At 31.9% G+C, this 12348-nt stretch overlaps 1 protein-coding gene across 9 annotated transcripts in view; it reads left to right on the plus strand.

Moving 5' to 3' along the window:
• LOC143231622 (uncharacterized) overlaps positions 1-11316 on the plus strand; it is a 68325-nt gene extending 57009 nt beyond the window's left edge. For 5 of the 9 annotated variants that reach the window (XM_076466150.1, XM_076466154.1, XM_076466153.1 and 2 more), the window contains 4 exons: positions 2707-2772; positions 2959-3012; positions 4120-4195; positions 5071-5283. In XM_076466150.1, the coding sequence (XP_076322265.1) occupies positions 2707-2772; positions 2959-3012; positions 4120-4195; positions 5071-5239 (365 nt within the window). In that variant the 3' untranslated portion in view covers positions 5240-5283. Of the gene's footprint in view, positions 1-2706; positions 2773-2958; positions 3013-4119; positions 4196-4828; positions 5051-5070; positions 5284-8048 lie in introns of those variants that run through there. The other 4 variants (XM_076466152.1, XM_076466158.1, XM_076466157.1 and 1 more) reach the window with 4 other exon arrangements.
• The last annotated feature ends 1032 nt before the right edge of the window (positions 11317-12348 follow it).

Consider the following 12348-nt stretch of genomic DNA (forward strand, 5'->3'; position numbering starts at 1 on the left):
TGGACTATTCCACTAAAACCTCTTTGCAAAGGAAAAGTATTTAACTACACCATCTACCAGATAGTGGGGTTTATTTAATGTAAAGTACAAAAACTGTTGAAAATTATACCCCATAATAACCTGATGATGTGTCATTCATTATGAGCCTAAAATGTACAGTACAACATAACTAATAATTATTTTATCTAATTAGTCAATTACAATTCAACCAGTAGCACACTTATATGACAAGTAAAAGGCACAATTTTAAATGTTTCATAAAAGTTAAGCACAACTAACTTCTTTCAGTGTCAAATTATTAGAGAAACATGTCAAACATTATTCCCATTTTTAAGAATCTTTAAAAGTCATTTTCTCATTTGTAGACTATCCTACCAAACATTTCTTACAAGCATGAGATGTGTGAGATTTATTTAAAATAAACTAAACACTGGCTTTCAGATACGCAGCACATAAATATGTTTAATATTGAGTAAAAAACCAGCTATAACTGTCTGATGTAAGTAGAGGATGAAAAGTCTGTTTATACAAATTATAATACTTTGTAATATTACCACAGACATATTTGTTTTGTATATGTTACAAACAAACTGAATTATTCTATAGTAGTAACATCATATGCTCTTCTGCATTAGTTTGGTAAACAACTTTGTCAAATTATTTAGCACCACAAAACAGTCACCTTATAGCAACATCAAGGTACAGCACAGTGACAATCATTTAGCCACTTTTTCATGGTTGTAGTACTGTTTGTTTGTTTTTAGCATCTCCCACTATATTAGAGTATACCATATTAGCAGTAACAATCACATAACCATTTTTTTTTCCTTGTCATAGTCCTGTGATTTTCTAGTGTCTGCTATTAGGTTGCAGCAGTTGTGGTAAAGTAACAATCATTCAGCCATTTTTGGATTATTATAACACAATGTATTCTTAGCCCCCTTCGTTATGTTACAGCATACCAGTCAACTATACCTAAAATATTGTACATAATACTAACTGTTCTCTCCTGTATTGTCTACTTACCATTTTACTTCACCATATTCCACATTGGCAATTTTACTTTGCATCCACATGAAAATGTTTCTTCCAGTAATAACTGGGACCACACATGAAAAACTGTATTAACTACCATTCTAAAAATCTCATAAAGGCCCTTGGTGTTTGTTTTGAAAACACATCTTTACAGATATTGTTTATACAGATGACTCTCTTAACACAACTATATGAGTGTGTTGAATCATAAAGAAGACAATTTAGATCTATCATAGCTGCTAGTTATTAGACTACAAGGTTTGTTTATATTCTAATATCTGTATGTAACTTTACAATTAGCTGTTAAGTTATATTCAGAAAACACAAGGAGTTCAGTTGTGTCACAACAACAGTTTATTAGATGATTCAAGTTCATTTGCTACTATCTATATATTACCTTGAGACCAAACAGTTATGAGCTAGCTATTAAATCAAATGGAAAATTAGAAGAGAACTATTACACTGACCCGTGTTTAATATCATTTTTTATTATTTGTGTTATGATCACAATTTATTTATAACATCAAACTTCCTGCAGAATCACACTGATTCCCTATTCTATAACACAATAAATGGGCTAAACAAAAAGTGATTTAAAACTGAGAAATAAAGCAACATATGGGTCAAATAATTTTAATAATTTAGTGTCACAAACGTTTTTGTCTCTCACAAAATTTTAAAACTATATAGCCAAACAATCCAAAACTGGTCAATACATTTTGTTAGAAATAAGTAGAAAATGCACTTCTTGGTCTAAGTTCCCTCTGTGACAGACATTAATATGGTAAGCTCTGCTGCTAGAACTATCCATTTTTAACAAAACTGTGGTAATAATAAGAATCTTTATATTTTATTAATGTTAACTGAAAGCCTGGTTCAGTCACTTCTCAGAATAATTGATATCAATGTTGACATTGAACAGTCACATTTTACTAATTCATTAAACACACAAAAAAATGAATGGATACTTTCCATCAAGCCAGTAATTATAGGAAACCAAAATATGTAACAAAGGGAAGAATTAAGTACAATTATACTAATCACTGTTTGATGTTAACTGTCTGAGCTGTTTTAGGGCGGTTTCTACCAACTTCTTGTCTGGTTGATTCTTTTTTAATGCTGAAAATATATTTTTCTTCTTGTCTGCTTCTCTCACCCTTAAGGGAGTAAAGAACATTAATTCACACTAAAAGTATGGACAGGTCAAATTAATAATATTTTTAAAAAATTAGTAAATTATATTATTAAAATTGTACAAATCCTTTTCATTCACAAACCTGAACAAGACCTACCTATACAAAATAAGACATTGAGTTGAAACCTCCTATGACTTACGATACAATAGATAAAGAGCAAGATAAGCCATCAACTATATTTGTTAGATTTTGTTTATACCTTACAGGATTTGCAATATATGAGCTTTCACGAAGAAAAGTAGTTAATAATTTGTTATGAGCCTAAAGTGTCATATCAGGTCAAAAATTCCCCTAGTGGCCCAGCAAACTGTCTGCGTGCTTCCAATGCTAGAAACCGGGTTTCGATATCCTTGATGGGCAGAGCATAGATAGCCTATGATGTAGTGTTGTGCTAAATTACAAATAAACAGTGCAAAAATATTATTTCTTATGTCAACAATACTTGAACTACGAACCATCTTATACTTTATTTTAGCATGCGTACAACCTAGTGAAAACTACCAATGTCCTGAAGGACTCACACTGAGAAATAACCTGTGTTGTAAGTTGTGCTTTCCTTTAAAGTGTTTATATGTGTGATCAGTATTTGTGAATTATAATTTTTTAAATAAATCGAAAAGGAAAAACTGTTTTCAACAAACTAAGCAGTAAATTAGTTATTATATACTTCATCCATTATTTTATTTTTAATTGTTAACATTGTAAACATTTCAAGCTTTTTTCTTAGATCCAAGTCAACCAGGAACGGAGGAAGAAACATACGTTCCTTCTCCAAGGAAAAGTAAGTTATGCTACATATAAGATTACGTAAAACGTACCTTTAACATGAGATAATAAGTGTGGTAAGGTTGGTGACAAAATGTCGTGATGGAAAAATATTACTGTGACGATGTTTGTGTTGACGCGTGTTGTTCTTTCTTCCCATTAAATTTCTTCAATCCCTTATTCATGAAGGTAAAAAATGTAGTAATGTGTGAAAACCCGATCTCTTATAATATTCCAGTACACTGTGGACATTATTTTCTATTCTAAATAATAAACCTCTTACCATTTCACCACTCATAGCAACTCAGGTAAAACATGATTCACCAAACCACGTCTATCATTCCCACTAATTCACTGTTCACAGTTTGAGCTTTTCTGTTGTCTGAAGTAAGTTTTTGGACCAGTAATTGTATGTCATAAGTATTTTCCTTCTCCTAGTATTGTTGTATTATTTAAATCTTGACCATTTTATAAAAACTGGTTGAGTAGAGCAAAGTTTTAGATTTGTTTACAACAAAAAGACCGTCCATGTACTTTACCTTTGAATTGTTACCGATAGTTTTCCAATATATTATCTTTCGTTTGTAGTTCATTTAGACACTAATTAGAGATTTCTTTGAATAGTGAAACATATAAACAGTATTCAGTTTGGAAATTGCAAGTAAGTCAGTGTCGACAATCATACATCCTTGGAAGTCTGAGAACTCGTTACTTTTACCTTTTGTCTTGTTTCGAATATATATATATCTGATGTAATGGTGGTCAGTCACGTGACGCATCAAATGATCATCCTGATTTGATATGAAAACACAGTCAGTGTATGTGGTTGTCATAAGATATGATAAGTAAATATCTTTACTTGGATTATCAAGGAAGAAAGTTAATCTCAAGTGATACTTTACACTTCTTTACCTGTACTGTTTTATCCATGTGCATTAAACTTATACGTGTTTGAATAAAGAGTGGAACTTCTTCGATTCCACTAACTCAGAACGCTGTGGTTATCTTGTTATTTTCACTGTAAGTATACCAAATGAAACGTAGCCTCCTCCAATACTATCATATAACAAAAACAAATTGCACTTAACTAACTTTCTTTTTAACTTGTATTTTTCCATTTCAGCACCATCCATGTCAAAACATACGATTCCATTGGTAACTGCTGCAGTAGGAATACCACTTTTGTTAATTGCTTTAAGGCAAGAACAAAACAGTATATTTTTATGTTTTGTTGAATATATCTTAATATAATTTCTATATTATTAATAGTTGAACGATGTGTTTATATACTTAATAATGAATTTAAAGGGGCTGAGAAATACAAAAAATATTAGTTACTTTATTTTAATTAGAATGATAAATAATCAAAAGGTTACAAACGCTACATTAAAAAGAAATATATAATGGGACATTAGCATCATTAGTTTACAATAAAGTGTATTTTAACTGTGGAGATTCACTTAAAGCTTAAATTGTGGATCACTTTTTACAATAATACAAGTTCTTCTGATGAAAAACATTCCTTGTAAGTATGTTATTGTTCAACCTGTTTTTTATATGTAAATACAATAAGGTACTGTGCGTGTCAGTAGAAATACTTGAAATTGAAACGTGTAAAATATGGGTAACCTAAATTATTACAATTCGAGTACTTGAGATAAATATAAAAGGCATTTTCATTCAAAAAAGTTCTTTAACTAATTAATGATTTTCAGTTTATTTCAATATGGTCTTAAAATTGAAATTTATCAGCGAGTATAATAATTATTCAATTATCCCTCTTAAACTATAACATTTTATTCCTGTTTACATTTGTTATCTTTATTTTAAAGAGATGCAGCAGGGGTCAACTTGCCATGTCCACCGTGGGGAACTGAACCCATTTATTTTAGTGTTATATGTTCATATACTTACTGGCGTTCCACTGGGAGAGAACGTCCCTGTGGCTGTCGTTGTTAAATATTATTATTTCTAGATTATAATTATATTCCATTTTTAATTGACATAACACTAATGTACAAATAAGAGTCAAATTAAATCGTCCATGTTATTTATTAGCGCTTTTCTTTTGTAGTGTCATTATTTGGAAGTGCAATTCTTGTGGATGTGAAACAGTAAAATTAGTGAACACAGAAGACCATACAAATAAAGATGATAGAAAAAAATTAAATATTCACTTGTACCACAAAAAGATGAAGATCAGTCTGTTGATAGAGACGAGAAGAGAAAATGTAAAAGTGTAAAAGAGAAGAGGGCCAAAAAAGTCCAGAATTTTCATCTTCCTAAAGTAAGTATTGTGATAACGGGAAATGTCATCACATTTCATACCGAGTGTCTGGGACTTACAATGCTAGAAACCGGCTGTCGATAGCTGTGGTGGGTAGAGCACAAATAGACAAACATAACAAGAATGTAATATACCTTCAGTCACATATGTTTACTTACTTTCTATACATTTTTATGCTGGTGTTCTGCATGAAGTTTAGACACCGTTATAAATATAATGTATTAAGGCTATAAACTTTACACTCTAATCTTCCACCTTATAAGAAACGTTTCAATTTAATGGTATCGATTTTTAGAAGGAAATTGTAGTCGGTTTAAATGGATACTTGATAACTAGCTTCTCGAGACGTTGTGTGTAGATATATACATATAATACAGGTTTCTTCTTTATCATTGCAGCCATCTCAAAACATTTTCGAAATTGTTGTACTCTATTGACTCTTTATGAGTCATGTGTTTTCACAGTTATTGCGCTATTGACACAGTTACGGATGAATCTTGACCTGTTATAGGTATACAACAACAACTTTATGCCATGTCGCTTAGCAACAAAAGTATAACCTGATATTCTTGTTAATCCATGTACTCAAAGTATAAAGTGAAATGTATGAACAACAAAATTGTAAAAATTACATATTTTCTACTGTATTAACATTTGGGAAGATATATGAAAGATGCTTCTAATATGACCATTTTAAAACCGTTCCACTTGGATAGAAGCTGTTTCAAATTATGGTTCTAAGCCCGCTACGGGGAAAGGAAGGCGTTTTATCAGTATTTTATCTCATGGTTTTCATTGATCTGGTTACATAAAAGGGAGACAATTTTTCATGTCGTTAAATAACTTTTCATTAATTATGAATTTACGTAAATTCCGTCCAGGGGACTAGTACTTGTATATAAGAGTATTTTCTTCATTACCATTCAAGCCGTCTCCAAACCATTAATAAATGTTTATTCTATAAATTTGTACTGCATGACTCTGTTTATGAGTCATTACCTCGTAAAGTTGGGTTGTACTCATTCCATTTAGTAGTAGAGAGACATGTATACGTATGATGTATAATGTGAGGACTTCCATCCTTCATATACTAAAACTGCTAATTTAGTAGTGTAAGACTAGAGGAAAGGCAGCTAGTCATCACCACCCACCGCCAACTCTTGAGCTATTCTTTTTGCCAACGAATAGTGGGATTGACCGTCATATTATAATGCTCCCACGGCTGAAAGGGCGAGCATGTTCGGTGTGACGGGGATTTCAACCCACGACCTTCGGATTACGAGCCGAGCGCCTTAACCACCCCGCCATGCCGGGACATTTATATTTGCTTATTTTCTTTTGCTGTTTAACAAACCGACATTAGCCAAATTTTCTTTGCTTGGATAACTGTAGAACTTTGATGTATCTTATCTGATGTTCAAACACCCCTTTCGTCATGCCAAGATTTTAAACAGTAGAAATTCTCTAACAAGTTTACATTTATGCTAGCTAGAAACTTTCTAATTAAAAACACTGGACTCATTTACGCACCACATAAAGTTAAAAATGTATTTTATTTTACTTTTTATGAAGCATCATTATTGTTGTGTGTGTATTCTTTTCGCGCCTAAGTTCAAATCGATATTGATGAATTTCGCAGCGCCATCTCGATGTTAAACTGCTTCCAAACAAATATTAAAATATTCGAATTTTAAATGCAAAGGCACACATAGATTAAGGGCATCTGGTGGAGCCAAGTAATACGAACGAAGACTTATAACTCTAAAAGTCTGGTATCAAAGTGTATAAAGGTGTTTGGTTTGAGTTTTACGTGTAAAAAGGTGTTTGGTTTTTGTTTAAATTGTAAAAATGTTTTGTTATACTTTTAAGTGTAAAGAGATGTTTTGTTTGAGTTTTAAGGGTAATAAGGTGTTTTGTTTGAGTTTTAAGGGTAATAAGGTGTTTGGTTTTAGTTTTAAGTGTAAAAGATGTTTTGTTATAGTTTTAAGTATAAAAAGGTGTTTGGTTTTAGTTTTAAGTGCAAAACATTGTTTGGTTTTAGTTTTAAGTGTAAAAATGTGTCTGGTTTTAGTATTAAGTGTAAAACGTTTTTTGTTATAGTTTTAAGTGTAAAAATGTGTTTGGTTTCAGTATTAAGTGTAAAACGTTATTTGGTTTTAGTTTTAAGTGTAAAACGTTGTTTAGTTTTAGTTTTAAGTGTAAAAAATTGTTTGGTGAGCAGACACAGATAGTCCGTTTTGAAGTTTTCTGATAAAAAAACCAACAAAAACAATGTAGAGTGAAATTCTCGATAATTGCAGCAACTAAATTAAAATATACATCACGCAATTTATCATTCTCAAAAGTATAGTTGTTAGTACCAACGTTTTTTTATTTCAATTTCTTTTTAAGTTTGATTATTTTTGAAATTCTCAAATTTCTAATAACGCTTGTTAGTAATTGTTTACATTTTATTCTGTTTAACACTGGAAACATATCATACTTTCTACAGAGTTTTTCCCCGAAGTAAAGTTGTAAATATTTCGATATGCATAAGATAAACATTACCTTCCCTTTTTACTTATTAGAAATCAATTTAGAGAGTCAATCAGTTTGCTCAAAATTTGGATATTTCAATAAAAGTGTTGTTCGAAAATGTATTTCAATTGATATCCACTAAATTTATATAGCCCAGTTATCGGTAGTTTCATTGTATTAATTTCCAGGAGGTAATTTCTATATTATGAAAACTAACATCAACCTATCCTGATTCTTGTTATTTTTAGAAAGAAACAAAGGCGAATGTTTTTACCAATAGGAAGGACATTCAAAATAGTAATGCCTCAAGTAAAATAACAAACATTATCACGAGTCTTGAAGGATCTGATACAAAATATTTTATATCAACACAGCCTCATTATTATCAACCAATAATCTCATATATATCGGAAACTCTGTCAACTGAAAGGAAGAAGGTACCTTCACATTGTAGACGTTACAACAAATTTACGAAATATAAATCAATGAGACCTCTTTACTTCAAAGAACTGCGAGATTTTTTCACGAAAGGAAATCATCAGATTCAGAGGGTTCTGAGGACTAGAGTAGATAGAAAAATTGAGAAACGTAAGCTCCTGAAACATATTTAGATCCACAATAATTTTTTGACTAGTGTTTAACCGAATTAGAAAGCCAGATGCAAGACAACAATAGAAGAAATTCTATGATCAGACGATTTTCTTCACTAATAAGAGACAGTGGAACTCGATTTATGTTTTCTTGTCCCGAATTTTCACAAACTTCACATCAATAAACAAATTAAAATAAAATCTGTGTAAATAGAAAATAAAAAGTTATAGAGTATTTAAAAATTGCCTGTTTTATCGCTTTAAAAATCCATGTTTGTTTCAAAGAAAATGATTATGTATTACAGAAGCTTTATAAATTATAACTTCACTGTAGACACACAAGTTGGGGAAAGAATGATTTCAAATCAATAATATTTTTTGGATATACAAAACTGTTTAGTTTAAGAGTTATTATTCAATTTATTTGGTGAGTTAATATTTAATAATTTAAAAAATAATAATAGCAAGAATGTTGAAAGTGATTATTTAAGTTTGGTTGTATGACGTGGGAAACAAACAAATTTACCACGTTGATAGCCCTCGAGTAGCTTTGTGCTAGCCGTCCCTAATTTAGTAGTGTAAGACGAGAGGGAAGGTAGCTAGTCATCACCACCCACCGCCAACTCTTGGGCTACTTTTTTTACCAACGAATAGTGGGATTGACCGTCACATTATAACGCCCACACGGCTGAAAGGGCGAGCAGGTTTGGCGCGACGGAGATACGAATCCGCGACCCTCAGATTACGAGTCGCACGCCTTAACACGCTTAGCCATGCCGGGTCCAACGTGGTAAGTGTCGTACATTGTGTGAGTCAATTATTGACGCCAAGTTACTGTATTTTTGATGTTAACTCAAGTTTGTATTGTTACACTCAAACGTCACTGTGTAGTTTGCAGAAAGTTTGAGGCCTCAATGAACAATTTATAAGTATATGGGCTACCAACCAACTGTGAGCTAGATTGAGAAAAATTGTTCTTTTCTCAGAAAATTAGTCAATGAGAGAAAACGTGAAGTTAGCTGGTGTGAGAATAATTAACCATATCGAGCGATATGATAAAGTTAGTTTCAAAGTTTAATGAATATAATAATTTGTATTGGAAAAGGCGGATCTATATTAATTGAACCATTCTCTGTGGATTTTGATGAGAAGTAGACATTTTTTTAAAGTTATGATACAACTGTTGTAACTCATGGGGTACTTACTGAGTGAATAATTTACTAATAATACTGTGAGTAAAAGTAAGTACTGTGAGAAAAATAGTTTATATTGTCAATTATATTCTTAGGTAGTTGAATCAGCCCAAGTGGATATTTGAAAATAAAGATTAATTATTTAGAGTTTTGGATACAACTGTGATATTTCATGGTGTAAATAATTTTTGTACATACGTTTGTCTTATTTTGAAGAGATTATTATTTAAAACAAAAACTGGTAGTAGACTAGAAACAGGAGTCTACCAAAGGTTACATGGGGTTAACAGACAAATGGGTAAAGAAATGTTATTTATAAAATATGTAACGTTGCGAAGGAATGGAAGTCCATTACTAACAAGCAACATCAGAAATCTCAGTATAAACTTGCTATAGCAACTTCTATAAATGGTGTTGTTAACAAACTAGAAAGTTTGACTGTCAACATAGATGCTGCTGCTAAAAGAAAGAGAATCAATAAAAGATGTCAGATTTACTATGAGAAGGAAGTTCTATTTCCATGGTTAATCAGTACACGACTAACAATCAACTTAAGTTAACAAATGGATCAACAGTGCCAATAGTGATTGGAGCATGTTACAGATATTCAGAAGTACCAGCAAAACACAACATGCCAGTGAGTGAAGAATATGTTGGGGACAAAAGAGTGAAGTGCCCACAAGAAATTGTTTGCAGTAGTGAGAACCAGTCTACTATATTATGACCAAATCAGAGGCAAACTGCACATGTGAGTGTGTGTGTGTACTTAATGATGGCACAATGAGGAAGTGTTTCATAAGAAAATAAAGATAAATGCATTATATTATGTGGGAGACCTGGAGTCAACAGTATAAAACATCCACATTTGACCAAATTGTTTAAAACATACCAGCTAGTAGAAACTCAGATACCAGACCGAAAGAAGATTGATGAACCATTGGTGGTCACCACTAGTGGTCAAGTAAAGAAGAGCAAGCAAGACATCAAGACCTTACAAGTTTGAAAAAAAGTGACATCCCGAATGTAGGTTTGTAGGAACTGAAAGAATTCATAAAAAAAAGTACCTCCATTGCAGAAACTTTGGGACAATACCTGGGAGAAAATTTAACAGAAGACAAACGAGATGGTACCAACAGAATAGAGAAACAAAAGGGAGTGCTATATCAGACCTACCAAAGACTATATGTATGAAAAACATATAAATATATAAACGAAGAAGCACTGGCAGTCACCAATAGAACTCAAGAAAATAAGAGCAAACATAACACGAACATCTTACAAATGTCAAAATATGATATCACGAATGTAGGTTTGCAGGAATTGAAGAAAGCGTAAAAGAAACACTTTTCACTGCACAATCTTTGTGACAAAATATGGGGAAAGATCGAGCAGAAGACAAATGGGTAAAGCACTTATAGAGCAGAGTATTAGAAGGAATTGCTGCACCAAATATAACAGAGAAATTATCCTGGGGGAAGTGCAGCAAATCAAAACAACAGAATACAGGACTCAACTGATGGAACAAATTCACGAGTTGACTTTGCAAGGACACCTAAGAGCAAAGAAGACATCAGATAGATTATGACCATTGCCCAGGAATCATCAGAGATGTGAGCAGATCTTGCTGGCCATGTACTATCTGCCAAAGGACGATACCAGGAGGGAGGTTGGTTGAGGTGTTACTGGGGGAGATTTATTGATTAAAGATTAATTAATAATGTGATTAATATATGGTGAAGTGCAAATTATTAATGAATATCTAAGTAATACTTTATTTAATTAAATATTAATAAATTAATAAGGTGATGGATATGTATGTGATATGCAAAATTAAATTAATTAATATACAAGTTGGAGTAACAATTAAAATTAATATCAATTTTCTTTTCAAATACTTAATATGAAAACCCATGTTTTTTCCAAAAACGAGGATGTTATCAGGCAGCATAATATGATCATGTCACTAATGTCAGAGGGCGAGCTGCTAGAAGTGATGCCATAACCACAAGACGAAGTGTCAATATTGATCTTTTCATAATATTACACTACATTTATAGTTTTCGCTTTTAGAGTCACTTTAAAACTATCTTATGATTGAAAAGGACAACACACTATGATTTTAGTAAATGTAGTTTTACTCTATTATAAAATAAGATTTCAGATATATGGAATATTTTACATTTTTAAATACGTTATTTTTTTTACTTGTATAAAACTCCACTATGTTTTATGCCGGTATGTGTTACTTAAACAATGACTCAATGGCTTTCACTTCTATATTTCTGCGGATTTATAATGCTAGAAAATAAGTTTAGGTAAGCGTGATGGGCAGCCACTGATAGCCCATTGTGTATTTGTGTAGCTAACTTTAAACAAAAATAAACAAACAGTTCGACATTTAATTTGCATGGCATAGTTTTGCATTTATAACGTGTCATAGGTATAGCACTTATCGATAACAAATTAGTTTACATTTCTATAATTAATATATTGTATAACATATATTTGTAATAAGCACAAAAATAAATCCGAACAAAAAACCAAAGACGCTGCACCAATTAAAAGGATCCCCAGTATACAGGCTATAATGTGATATATAAGCTGTACTCTAGTTTTTGAAGGTGACTGATGACGTAAAACCTACATTGTGGTTGGAAACACTGACTGATGGCGTAGAAACCACATTGTGGTTGGAAACACTGACTGTCAGTTTTACCCTCCACTCGCCAGTCTCACATGAAGAAATTCAAGAGCAATAAAATAAT

This window comes from Tachypleus tridentatus, chromosome 11, assembly GCF_004210375.1.
Source record: "Tachypleus tridentatus isolate NWPU-2018 chromosome 11, ASM421037v1, whole genome shotgun sequence".
Classification (NCBI taxonomy): Eukaryota; Metazoa; Arthropoda; class Merostomata; order Xiphosura; family Limulidae; genus Tachypleus; species Tachypleus tridentatus.